The sequence below is a fragment of the Salvelinus fontinalis genome, chromosome 19 (assembly GCF_029448725.1).
Source record: "Salvelinus fontinalis isolate EN_2023a chromosome 19, ASM2944872v1, whole genome shotgun sequence".
In the NCBI taxonomy this organism is placed as follows: Eukaryota; Metazoa; Chordata; class Actinopteri; order Salmoniformes; family Salmonidae; genus Salvelinus; species Salvelinus fontinalis.
In genome coordinates, this window is record NC_074683.1 from 15,002,055 (window position 1) to 15,016,405 (window position 14,351).

A 14,351-nucleotide genomic window follows, 5' to 3' on the forward strand; every position below is an offset into this window, starting at 1 on the left:
AAATTCACCCAACTTATTGTGGGAAGCTTGTGGAAGGCTACCCGAAATTTTAAGGCAATGCTACTGTCTTGTTTTACACACTTTGTACAAAATAATAAAATGCAATACTACAGGATATTTCTCAACGTAGCTATTTATTAGCTAGCTATAACTGGCATGTTCACGTATCGCCAACCAGGATCAAACTGACCATTTGGGTGGTCTTAACCAATCATAGCACAGTATGATATGGCGGTAAAATGCATCCAATTACAATTCAGTATGTTTACGCATATGAATATTACAGCTACCAAATAGTAATTGAGTGTATGTAAACTTCTGACCCACTGGGAATGTGATGAAAGAAATAAAATCTGAAATACATAATTCTCTACTATTATTCTGACATTTCACATTCTTAAAATAAAGTGGTGATCCTAACTGACCTAAGACAGGGAATTTTTATGAGCATTAAGTCAGGAATTGTGAAAAACAGTTTAAATGTATTTGGCTAAGGTGTATGTAAACTTCCGACTTCAACTGTATCTATCTAATAGAACTCAAAGGGGTTTCTTTAATGGAAGCTTCTCTAATGTTAAACATGTCGAGTGTGGTGTACCGCAGGGCAGCTTTCTAGGCCTCTACTCTTTTTACCAATGACCTGCCACTGGCATTAAACAAAGTATGTGTGTCTATGTTTGCTGATGAGTCAACCATATACGCATCAACAACCACAGCTAATGAAGTCACCGAAACCCTAAACAAAGAATTGCAGTCTGTTTTGGAATGGGTGGCCAGTAATAAACTGGTCCTGAACATTTCTAAAACTAAGAGCATTGTATTTGGTACAAATCATCCCTTAAGTTCTAGACCTCAGCTGAGTCTGGTAATGAATGGTGTGGCTGTTGAACAAGTTGAGACAAAATTACTTGGCGTTACTTAAGATTGTAAACGGTCATGGTCAAAACATATAGATTCAATGGTTGTAAAGATGGGGAGAGGTCTGGCCGTAATAAAGAGATGCTCTGCTTTTTTGACACCACACTCCAAAAAAGCAAGTTTTGCAGGCTCTAGGTTTGTCTAATCTTGATTATTGTCCAGTGCTGCAAGGGAAGACCTAGTTAAGCTGGCCCAGAACAGAGCGGCACATTTTGATCTTAATTGTAATCAGAGGGCTAATATAAATACCATGCATGCCAGTCTCTCTTGGCTAAGACTTGAGGAGAAACTGACTGCATCACTTATTTTTATAAGAAACATTTGTGTTAAATCCCAAAATGTGTGCATAGTCAGCTGACACACAAACACCACCAGGGGTCTTTTCAAAGTCCCCACATTCAAGGAAGAGTACAGTATTATATAGAGCCCTTATCTCTCAAATAAACAGCAAACCTAAATAGTTTGTGTATGAATAGGCTACGTGTCCCTTTTTAAAAATGTATGTAGTTCTGTCCTTGAGTTGATGTTCTGTATTGTCATTCTGGTTCATGTTTTGTGTGGACCCCAGGAAGAGTAGCTGCTGCAACATCTAATGGGGATCTTAATAAAATACCAATAACAAGAATACTGGGATTCATCCGTGAAGTGCACTCTTCTTCAGCATGCCAGTAGCCAACTAAGGTGAGCATTTGCGGGCTGAAGTCGGTTACGACGCCCAACTGCATATCAAGACCCTGGTGAGGACAATGAGCACAGATGTGGAGGTCCTGGCCTAGCGTGGTTACGAGGACCGCGGTTGTGAAGCCTGCTGGACATACTGCCAAGTTCTCTAAAACAACAAGGGCAGTGAAACGAACATTGAATTCCCTGGCAACAGCTCTGGTGGATATTCCTGCAGTCAACATGGCAATTGTGTTGTGTGACCAAACGGCACACTTTGTCCCAGGCACCTGTGTAATGATCATGCAGTTTAAATCAGCTGATATGCCCCATGGCTTGGTTGGATGAATTATCTTGCCAAAGGAAACAACACTCACTAACAAGGATGCACAGAATAAGATAAATAAGCTTTTTGTGCATATGATATTTCTGGGATTTTGTTTTATTTCAGCTCATTAAACATATTGCATGTATATTTTGTGTGTGTCTCTCTCTCTCTCTCTCACACACACACTTTAACTAGGCAAGTCAGTTAAGAACAAATTCTTATTTACAATGACAGCCTACCAAAAGGCCTCCTGCAGGCATGGGGGCTGGGATTAAAAATATAGGACAAAACACATCATGGCAACAGGACATGACAACACAAAACAGGGCACAGACAATACATCATGCAAAGCAGCCACAACTGTCAAGAAGAGTGTCCATGATTGAGTCTTTGAATGAAGAGATTGAGATAAAACTGTCCAGTTTGTTGCCTCTCGTTCCAGTCGCTAGCTGCAGCGAACTGAAAAGACGAGCAACCCAGGGATGTGTCCAAGTAGCCTAGTGGTTAGAGCGTTGGGACAGTGACCGAAAGGTTGCAAAATCAAATCCCCAAGCTGACAAGGTAAAAAAAAAAAATCTGGCGTTCTGCCTCTGAGCAAGGCAATTAACCCACTGTTCCCCATGCATGTTAATTACGGTATCTCCCCAGACCTCTGAGGGGTTGGGTTAAATGTGGAAGACACATTTCAGTTGAAGGCATTCAGTTGAACAACTGACTAGGTATCTGCTCTTTGGGGACCTTTGACAGAATGTGTGGAGGATGAGGGCTGCAGTAGATATCTCAGATAGGGGGGAGTGAGGCCTAAGAGGGTTTTATAAATAAGCATCAACCAGTGGGTCTTGCGACAGGTATACAGAGATTACCAGTTTACAGAGGAGTAGAGTGCAGTGATGTGTCCTGTAAGGAGCATTGGTGGCAAATCTAATGGCCGAATGGTAAAGAACATCTAGTCGCTCGAGAGCACCCTTAACAGCCGATCTATAAATTACGTCTCTGTAATCTAGCATGGATAGGATGGTCACCTGAATCAGAATTACTTTGGCAGCTGGGGTGAAAAAGGAGCAATTACGATAGAGGAAACAAAGTCTAGATTCAACTTTAGCCTGCAGCTTTGATATGTGCAGAGAGAAGGACAGTGTACCATCTAACCATACTCCTAAGTACTTGTATGAGGTGACTACCTCAAGCTCTAAACCCTCAGAGGTAGTAATCACACCTGTTGGAAGAGGGGCATTATTTTTACCAAACCACATGACCTTTGTTTTAGAGGTGTTCAGAACAAGGGCAGAGAAAGCTTGTTGGATACTAAGAAAGCTTTGCGTTTAACACAAAATCCAGGGAGGGGCCAGTTGAGTGCAAGACTGTATCATCTGCATATAAATGGATGAGAAAGCTATGTTGTTGATGTAAATTGAGAAGAGCGTGGGGGCCTAGGATTGAGCCTTGGGGTACACCCTTGGTGACAGGCAGTGGCTGACACTGCCGGTCACCAACACTTTTGATAAACAGGGAAAAATAGAAATAAGCCTATAACAGTTAGGATCAGCTTGATCTCCCCCTTTGAATAAGGGACTAACCGTGGCTGCCTTCCAAGCAAAGGGAACCTCCCCAGAGAGGAGAGACAGGTTAAAAAAAAAAAAGGTCAGAGATAGGCGTGGCGATTATAGGGGCAGCAACCTTAAAGAAGAAAGGGTGTAAACCATCTGACCCAGATGGTTTTTGGGGGTTAAGTTTCAAGAGCTCCTTTAGCAGCTCGAACTCAGTGACCACCTGCAGGGAGAAACTTTGTTGCGGGGCAGGGGGGAAAAGCTGTAGGAGCATCGGGGCTAGTCGCATTAGAAAGGGTAGCAGATGAGGAAATGTTGGACGGGCAAGTTAGGATCAGCGGAGTCAAACAAGAATCCTGACTTATTGAAGTGGTGATTAAGAGCTCAGCCATGTGCTTCTTGTCAGTAACAACAACATCAAGCTATACCAATTTACAGAGGCCATGTCGTGGAGGAAGGCTTGCTCTTTAAAGTTTATGACAAATCAGAACAGGATGTTTCACTGAGAAGCCATTACGAACACAGGCTGTAAAACAGTGATTACTAAGGTCATTACAGAAAACATCAGACTGATACCTATCAGGATTATTTGTGAGGATAACGTCAAAGGGAGTAGCCTTTTCTGGGTGTTTGGAGTCATACCTTGTGGGATCGGTGATATACTGAGAAAGATTTAGGGAGTCCAATTGATTTAGGACTTGGTCAGGTGGTTTAAGCATGTCCCAGTTTAGGTCACTTAGCAGGACAAATTCAGACTTAGTGTAAGAAGCCAGGAGAGAGCTTAGGGCAGGTAGGGTATAGGCCGGTGAGCTATTTGAAAGTTTAATGCTTAAAACCAGCAAATCAAATTGTTTGGGGACAGACTTGGTGGAGCCAACCGAACACTGAAGGTGATCCTTGGTAAAGATTGCCACTCCCCCACCTTTGGAAGATCTGTCTTGCTGAAAAAGGTTAACATCAGTATTCAAAACACTCTCTTAACCACATCTCGGTAATGTAATGATTGGAGCTGTGAACCCACACGTTCAATTCATCCATTTTAGGTAATAAGCTTCTAGTGTTAACATGCAGAAAACCCAGGCTTTTACGAGAGCAGAAATCAGTGAAACATATCAGAGCACAAGTCAGAATTGCTGCGACCAACAATAGATGGGCCAGGGTATACATGCACATTTCCGGATATCATCAACAGTAATACAATCAAGGCACGGTAGAGGACAGGGAGAGCTCTGCAGTGTTGATTTATGACATTTGAATGTGCATTAGATGGCAACAGGATCATATTATACAGCAATTATCAGGTAACATAAATACAATGCCGGATAGAACAGGATGTGGGGCCAAAAGTCAGTGTAACCAATAGAGTCAGAGTCCCGAGTGTGGAAACAAACAGTGTGTCCCACGGTCAGGGTAAACAAGAAAGTTCAGAGTCAACAAAGCATGCAGGAGTCGAGGCAAATGGCAAAATGCACAACATGCGGCTAGCCATTGTAAGTTCAGTCACTCGCCCCAACAGTGCCTGGAGGCGAGCGAAATCTCGCTAGAGGGGGGGTGGGGGGGGGTGCGGGGGAGACAAGCCAGGGCAGATGGTGAACAGGTGTCTTTGATACAGTTGAAGTTGGAAGTTTACATGCCCCTAGCCAAATACATTTCAACTCAGTTTTTCACAATTCCTGACATTTAATCCTAGTAAACATGCCATGTCTTAGGTCAGTTAGGATCACCACTTTATTTTCAGAATGTGAAATGTCAGAATAATAGGAGTGATTTATTTCAGCTTTTATTTCTTTCATCACATTCCCAGCGGGTCAAAAGTTTACATACACTCAATTACTATTTGGTAGCATTGCCTTTACATTTTTTAACTTGGGTCAAACATTTCAGGTAGCCTTCCACAAGCTTCCCACAATAAGTTGGGTGAATTTTGGCCCAATCCTCCTGACAGAGCTGGTGTAACTGAGTCAGGTTTGTAGGCCTCCTTGCTCGAACACACTTTTTCAGTTCTGCCCACACATTTTCTATAGGATTGAGGTCAGGGCTTTGTGATGGCTACTCCAATGCCTTGACTTTGTTGTCCTTAAGCTATTTTGCCACAACTTTGGAAGTATGCTTGGGGCCATTGTCCATTTGGAAGACCCATTTACAACCAAGCTTTAACTTCCAGACTAATGTCTTGAGATGTTGCTTCAATATATCCACAATTTTCCTGCCTCATAATGCCATCTATTTTGTGAAGTGCACCAGTCCCTCCTGCAGCAAAGCACCCCCACAACATGATGCTGCCACCCCCGTGCTTCACGGTTGAGATGGTGTTCTTCGGCTTGCAAGCATTCCCCTTTTTCCTCCAAACATAACGATGGTCATTATGGCCAAACGGTTCTATTTTTGTTTCATCAGACCAGAGGATATTTCTATAAAAAGTATGATCTTTGTCCCTATGTGCAGTTGCAAACCGTAGTCTGGCTTTTTTATGGCGGTTTTGGAGCAGTGGCTTCTTCCTTGCTGAGCGGCCTTTCAGGTTATGTCGATATAGGACTCATTTTATTGTGGATATAGATACTTTTGTACCCGTTTCCTCCAGCCTCTTCACAAGGTCCTTTGCTGTTGTTCTGGGATTGATTTGCAATTTTCGCACCAAAATACGTTCATCTCTAGGAGACAGAATTCATCTCCTTCCTGAGCGGTATGACGGCTGCGTGGTCCCATGGTGTTTATACTTGCGTACTATTGTTTGTACAGATGAACGTGGTACCTTCAGGCGTTTGGACATTGCTCCCAAGGATGAACCAGACTTGTGGAGGTCTACAATTTATTTTCTGAGGTCTTGGCTGATTTCCCATTGATGTCAAGCAAAGAGGCACTGAGTTTGAAGGTAGGCCTTGAAATACATCCACAGGTACACCTCCAATTGACTCAAATTATGTCAATTAGCCTATCAGAATCTTCTAAAGCCATGACATAATTTTCTGGAACTTTCCAAGCCGTTTAAAGGCACAGTCAACTTAGTGTATGTAAACATTTAACCCACTGGAATTGTGATACAGTGAATTATAAGTGAAATAATCTGTCTGTAAACAATTGTTGGAAAAATTACTTGTGTCATGCACAAAATAGATGTCCTAACGGACTTCCCAAAACTATAGTTTGTTATCAAGACATTTGTGGAGTAGTTGAAAAAAAGAGTTTTAATGACTCCAACCTAAGTGTATGTAAACTTCGACTGTAAGTATTCAGACCCTTTGACTTTTCCACATTTTGTTCCGTTACAGCTTTATTCTGAAATTGACTAAATAAGTTTTTCCCCTCAATCTAAACACAATAACCCATAATGACAAAGCAAAAACAGGTTATTTGAAATGTATTATAAATAAAAACATTAAAAAACAAATAACTTATTTAAGTATTCAGACACTTTGCTAGGAGACTCGAAATTGAGCTCCGGTGCATCCATTGATCATCCTTGAGATGTTTCTACAACTTGATTGGAGTCCACCTGTGGTAAATTCAATTGCCTGGACATGATTTGTAAGGTAACACACCTGTCTATCTAAAAAAAAAAAAGGTCCCACAGATTCCTTTTCCTATGGCTTCCTCAGGGTGTGAACAGTCTTTAGACATAGTTTCAAGCTTTTATTCTGAAAAATAAGCGAGATTTATCAAAACGCGTCAGTGGATAGCTGACTGTCCTTCGATTAGTTCATGCGCGCGAAAGTTGTAGCTCGACATTTTCTTTCGCTTTTATTGTATAGTTTACCGTCCGGTTGAAATATTATCGATTATTTGTTAAAAACAACCTGAGGCTTGATTATAAAAAACGTTTGACATGTTTCTACGAACTTTACGAAAACTATTTGGAATTTGTCTGCCCTTCCTGACCGCTCGAGCCTGTTGATTTCTGAACATAACGCACCAACCAAATGGAGGTTTTTGGATATAAAAATAATATTTAACGAACAAAAAGGAACATTTATTGTGTAACTGGGAGTCTTGTGAGTGCAAACATCCGAAGATCAAAGGTAAGTGATTAATTTTATTGCTTTTCTGACTTTCGTGACCAATCTACATTGCTGATAGCTGTTCGTAATGTTTTGTCTAGTGATCGATAAACTCACAAACGCTTGGATTGCTTTGGCTGTAAAGCATATTTTCAAAATCTGACACGAAAGGTGGATTAACAACAAGCTAAGCTGTGTTTTGGTATATTTCACTTGTGATTTCATGAAAATAAAAAATAAATATATATATTTTTTTATTTGGCACTGCAATTCAGCGTTTTTTTACGAAAATGATCCCGTTAAAGGGATCCGTGCGCCAAGAGGTTAACAGCTTCTACCCCCAAGCTATAAGACTGCTGAACAATTAATCAAATGGCCACCGGACTATTTACATTGACCCCACCCCCCTCCATTTGTTATGTACACTGCTGCTACGCGCTGTTTATTATCTATGCGTAGTCACTTCACCCCTACCTCAATGTACAAATTACCGGTACCCCCTGTATATAGCCTCATTTTTATTTTGTGTTACTTTTTACTTTAGTTTATTTGCTGAATATTTTCTTAAGTCTTTCTTGAACTGCACTGTTGGTTAAGGGCTTGTAAGTAAGCATCTAGGTAAGCATCAAGGTCTACAGTTGTTGTATTCGGCGCATGTGACAGAGTTAAATTGCTGTTCAATGAATGGCAAGTTCAATTAACGATAGTCCTTCAATCCATAGCTCCATCTGACTGAGTGGTAACATTTTCCAGCCCCATCCCTCAGCTTTATTGCAAAGAAGTGGCTCGGCTGCCGTTTGGCTGATAACCCAATTACAAATTGTGGCCTTACGGCAAAGGCACTTCCTCGTACGTGATCTGCACATACGGAGATTTCATGGGTAAGTGCCAATATTCAAAGTTATAGTACAAGTAGAAGCTCTTCTCCTCTACCACCTTCTGATAAGCCTCCGCAAGACTGAGGACAAAGTCCATGTACGACTGGTGAGGTCGGAAAGGGTGATAGAACTTGCGGATGTCGTCGGCCAGGGTCTTCGCAGAAGGCTCCCGGAAGATAGAATCATCGTCCCCCAAGTAGGTCGGCTCCCCACTGTACAGGTAGATCTTAGTGTAGTTGGTCTGGGATCGGCTGGACAGCTTGGCTCCCTGCTGAGTAAGATACCTGTAGGTGCGATGGACGAACTGGGAGCAGTCGTAGGAGTCAAACCACACGGTGGCGTTGGGGCCGGGGTCTGAGCGGACCGTCCACGTCTCATAATAAATCCCAGTCTGGTTGTCGCCCTGGACCCACAAGGCCATCTCGTTGAACTGGCCACCTAGGAGAGACAGTAATCGTTATTTATCATACCAGAGGGGAGTTTGACTTTGCAAAACTCTAACATGCGCAATAAGTAAATCATGCTGCATTCACCTATAATCCATGTGTTCACGATGGGCAACAGGTATCACACCAGTGTTTTTCATTAAGCCCTGTAAAAGGAGTGTTTTGAACCACAAGCTCACTATAAAAAAACATTTCTAAAGAGATTGGCTCGGTCTGAACGCAACCACAAGCCCTACCCTTTCAGTGATTGCAGATCTAAAGGAATCAATATGGTGATGGTTACACCGAACATTCCAACTCCATTGATGAGTTATTTGTTGACTTTATTGTCAGTCTGGTCTTCAGCAGAGCAGAGTAGTGATGACAGGCCTAGTTATTAAACAAAGTTAAGTGCATCACCCTCCACATCCTCATTTTTACATTTAGCAGACACTCACACAGCAATTAGGGTTAATCTCAGGGCACATCGATAGATTTTTCACCTAGTCGACTCGGCGATTAGAACCAGCGACCTTTCAGTTACAAGTCCAACGCTCTTAACCGTTAGGCTACTAGCCGTTGTTTAACTTCTCTAGGGTAGAGGGCAGCATTTTCACGTTTGGATGAAAAGCATACCCAAATTCAACTGCCAGTTACTCATCCCCAGGAGATAAGATATGCATATTATTAGTAGATTTGAATAGAAAACACTCTGACTTTTCTAAAACTGTTTGAATCATGTCTGTGAGTATAACAGAACTTATTTAGCAGGCGAAACCCCGAGGACAAACCATTCAGATTTTTATTCTTTTGAGGTCAATGAGTTTTGGGAAACCAGATTTCTAAGCGAATTGCTTGCAGTTCCTACGGCTTCCACTAGATGTCAAGTCCTGAGAAATAGGTTTAGGTTATTCCTTTGTGTAATGAAGAAATACGGCCATCTTGAAGTCGAGGCACTCCAGGTGTCCTGGACATGCGCTTCAATCAAACAGAAGGCATGCTACATTTCGTTTTAATCCTGTATTGAACACATATCATCCCGTCTTCAATTTTATCGATTATTAACGTTAAAAAATACCTAAAGTTGTATTACAAAAGTAGTTTGACATTTTTTGGCAAAGTTTACAGGTAACCTTTGAGATATTTTGTCGTCACGTTTGAGCAAATTGGAACCTGTGTTTTTCTGGATCAAACGCGCAAAATAAATGGACATTTTGGATATATATCGACGGAATTAATAAAACAAAAGGACCATTTGTGATGTTTATGCGACATATTGGAGTGCCAACAACAGAACCTCGTCAAAGGTAAGGCATGAATTATATTTTTATTTCTGCGTTTTGTGTCGCGCCTGCAGGGTTGAAATGTTCTCTTGTTTACTATAGTGCTATGCTCAGATAATAGCATCGTATGCTTTCGCTGAAAAGCCTATTTGAATTCTGACATGTTGGCTGGATTCACAACCAGTGTAGCTTTAATTTGGTATCCTTCATGTGTGATTTAATGAAGGTTTGATTTTGTAGTAATTTTCATAGTAATTAATTTGAATTTGGCGGTCTGCATTTTCTCAGGCTTTTTGCCAAGTGATACAGTAGCGTCTTGCCTAAACTCAGATTTTTGGATATAAATATGAACTTTACCAAACAAAAAATACATGTATTGTGTAACATGAAGTCCTATGAGTGTCATCTGATGAAGATTATCAAAGGTTAGTGATTAATTTTATCTCTATTTCTGCTTTATGTTACTGCTCTCTTTAGCTGGAAAAATGGCTGTCTTTTTCTGTGACTTGGCTCATACCTAACATAATCGTTTGGTGTGCTTTCGTCGTAAAACCTTTTTGAAATCGGACATTTTGGCTGGATTTACAACAAATGTAGCTTTAAAATGGTGTAAAATACTTGTATGTTTGAGGAATTTAAATTATGGGATTTCTGTTGTTTTGAATTTGGCGCCCTGCAGTTTCACTGGCTGTTGACAAGGTGGGACGCTACCGTCCCACATACCCTAGAGAGGTTAACCACTAGGCTCCCTGCCGATCCTAATGGATCAACTAGGCTGCCAAAAGATCTAAAAGACAATACTACCAGATTTCACATTGAGCAGGCCAAGGGCAGTCTTATTACCTGAGATCTCTCCCACTTTCTCCAAGGTGCCATTCTCAGACCAGTGGACGTCATCAATCCCCTCAAAGAAGCATGCAGCGCCCTGGTTGCACCAGAAGGGGTTGTTAGTCTCACGTCTCAGGTGAGGGAAGGTGCAGTTGCCCAGCTGGAAGAGTTCATACCACTCCATGGTGTAGTTTCTCCCCGTTTCAGCACTGCTGAACCCAATGGCATCATGCATGATATGCTAGGAGTGAGAGAATCAAATCAGTTACAGAGATTTGTAATGCACCAGGAATCTCTCTGTGTGTGCATTAGGGTTTCTGTTATACAAAATGTAGTGGCAGATATTTAAATTGACCAGACATGAGAAATTTACTGGACCCATATGCATTGGGTGTGTAACCTGATTAGGGCGTCCACCCACGGTGTTCAGAATGACAGAAATCACATTTAGATGATGGTAATTGGGGCGGCAGGTAGCCTAGTGGTTAGGGCGTTGGACTAGTAACCGAAAGATTGCAAGGTCAGCTCGGGAATTCGATAACGTAAAAATATGTCTTTCTGCCCCTGAACAAGGCAGTAAACCCACTGTTCCCCAGTAGGCTGTCATTGAAAACAAGAATTTGTTCATAACTGACTTGCCTAGTTAAATAAAGGTCAAATAATCTTAACAGAACATCAAGTCAGCCAACAAGATGAGTAATGAAAAGCAAAATCACGAGCCTATGCATAGTCGGTGTGTGAGTTTCAAGTTTGGGGAAGCAAATTTTCAACAAACATGCACATTGACAATAAAGCATTCCATGCATCTGCAGAGTTATGCAAGATAGCCTACTATTGGTAATGTGATGAGTAGATGGTCATAATTTAGCCTAACAATCACTCACTGTTTGCAAAAAAAGACCATTCAATGCATGGCTGAGGCCTGGGTGGCTGAGCACAGGAAAACCCATTATATACACACACAACTCTACTACACTTTATATGACTGGAGACATTTGCAGAATATTTTGTTAATAGGACAAATTACAGGGTAGCCTACTCTGACAAAAAGATCTTTAAAAACGACATCGTCCATATAATAGGCCTACAAGAAGGGGACACGCAAATAGAATGACATCCAACTAAACTGGAGAAGAAAATGATTGTCCAAAAACAAACTTAAACGGCACTGACCCAACAATGATGAAGTGTATATGCGCACTCTCCGGAGTTATGGCCAATGCTCTCCGCTGGTGCCATTAAGATAGGCTACAGGCCTACTTTTGTTCGCTCAAATATGTTGAATTTTTATAACAAAATGACATGAGTATTTTCATTGTCTTCGTTACAATAATAACCATTTGCTTTCCAAACTACTGTATGTTTTCCTGCGATACAAATTAGAAGTATTGCAACTGACAGTTGCAACTCGACAACTGGTATTTGCCGACCTTTCCTTCCGACTGAAGGCAATGCGATTTTTTTTAAATCCACAATTATAATTTATTTTTTTAAGGCTAGGGGAAGCTAATGATCAATCCTCGAAAAATAGTAGCCTATTTTGAATGGTTTCGTTTATTTCTGTATAGACAGGAGTAGGCTATAATTTTCGCAATTTACTTAGGGAAAGCTTCCCCTAGCCTTATGTACACGCCGCCTAAGATCCTATGTCAATCTACTATCCCCCATAGTAGAAAAGTTTACCTATTCTATTGGTCAGGTGAAGAAGTCGAATGTGGAGGTCCTGAGCTGGCATGGTGACACGTTGTCTGCGGTTGTGAGGCCGGATGGACTGCCAAATTCTCTAAAACAACGGAGACGGCTTATGGTAGAGAAATTAACATTAAATTATCTGGCAACAGCGCTGGTGGACATTCCTGAAGTCAACATGCCAAATGAACGCTCCCTCAAACGTTATACATCTGTGGCATTGTGTTGTGTGACAAGACTGGACATTTTATAGTGGCCTTTTATTGTCCCCAACACAAGGTGCACCTGTGTAATGATCATGCTGTTTAATCATCTTATTGATATCCCACACCTGTCAGGTGAGGGGATTTTCTTGGCTAAGGAGAAATGCTCACTAACAGGGATGTAAATGAATTTGTGCACAAAATGAGAAATAAGCTTGTGCACATGGAACCCTTCTGTGATCTTTTATTTCAACTCATGGGACCAACACTTTACATGTTGAGTTTATATTTTTGTTAAGTGTATTTCCATCAAATGTTATGTATCAATGAATATGCTAAAATGCATTATTTCGCATTTTCTTTTTTTGTCATGAAAAAAATCGGACAATGCGAATTTTATTTATTTGTTTAAAAAAAATAACCCCAAAAAAAGCGTCTATTACCAGCTAACAGAAACCCCGGTGTGTCTCTGGTGTATGTCACACACACACACACACACTATGACAGCTGTGCAACTTCCCCCAAAAAACGAAACACACTACTTACCATTTTCCCCAGCAATGATCCATATTTAAACTCCCACACTGGAGCTTGCATTCGAAATAGCGAGATGACATCCCAGTTATTCATGTAGGGGATCCGACCATCCCTGTCGCCGGTGGGGCAGAAGGGGAACATGGCTTCACAGTACGAGTCCGCAGCGGGTCGATAATCAAATCGCCTGTCAATGTCAATTACAGTTTGTGACAGAGGGTTGGATTGGTAGCTAGTTAGTGTTTATAAAATATAGGTCTACACCAAAGATTATTGTAACTAAACCCTTTCATCTACCTACACTGACAGGGCTTGAAAAACATTTTCTTAGCTAGACAGGTATCACATGACATGTTGTCGAAAACAGCCCAACTTTGGCTAAACAGCAGCAGCCGTCTTACTTTATTTAACCTCTTAGAATTGAACATTTGCCATAACTACCTGTAAGGAATCGGCCATTCTTGCTTTCCATGGACACCTCGGGAATGTACAATCTCCAGATAGTAAAATAGGACTGAACACGTTAAAACCACCGTTGGTCTCATCTCAAGACACTTCTTTTAACCGCAGAAGACAAGCAGACGTTTCCCGCGTACTTCCGTGGTGCGGTCTTCTTCGATGAGGTTTATCGGCGTTTGGCATTCAATAAATGTTGCATTACCGCCACCTACTAGACTGGAGTATACTTTGCTTTAAAAAAATATTATATTTTCTATAAATATATAATGAAACATTTATTTAATGAACAAATACCCTACCATCTAACCCTACACTCACTAAAAACCCACAACCCTACTCCACTATTTAAATCTATTTAGTCCTGCCTCAGGCAGACAGCCTGAAAGGATGGGACAGCACTACTTAACACACCCTGTAACTCTTCTGATGTCAGGTCTCGAACACCCAAATACATCTCTGCAGGTGCCACCGCCACCTCAATTGTCTGTGACTTATGTTCCATCCCTGCAGAACAGTTGACAACCATTGCTATAAATGCAGAAATTCCAATCTTTCTGAAACATATATCACTTGTTGGCCTATCCCTCTGTACTGGTACAACTCT

At 41.3% G+C, this 14,351-nt stretch overlaps 1 protein-coding gene across 1 annotated transcript; it reads right to left on the minus strand.

The window, feature by feature from the left end:
- Positions 1-1,999: 1,999 nt before the first annotated feature.
- cln5 (CLN5 intracellular trafficking protein) lies at positions 2,000-13,891 on the minus strand. The gene is made up of 4 exons (XM_055870911.1): positions 13,730-13,891; positions 13,301-13,475; positions 10,878-11,103; positions 2,000-8,764 (listed from the first exon to the last, which is right to left on the minus strand). Exons 1-4 carry the CDS (start codon positions 13,831-13,833, stop codon positions 8,277-8,279), a joined length of 993 nt encoding a protein of 330 aa, XP_055726886.1. The 5' UTR covers positions 13,834-13,891; the 3' UTR covers positions 2,000-8,276.
- Between the last annotated feature and the right edge of the window lie 460 nt (positions 13,892-14,351).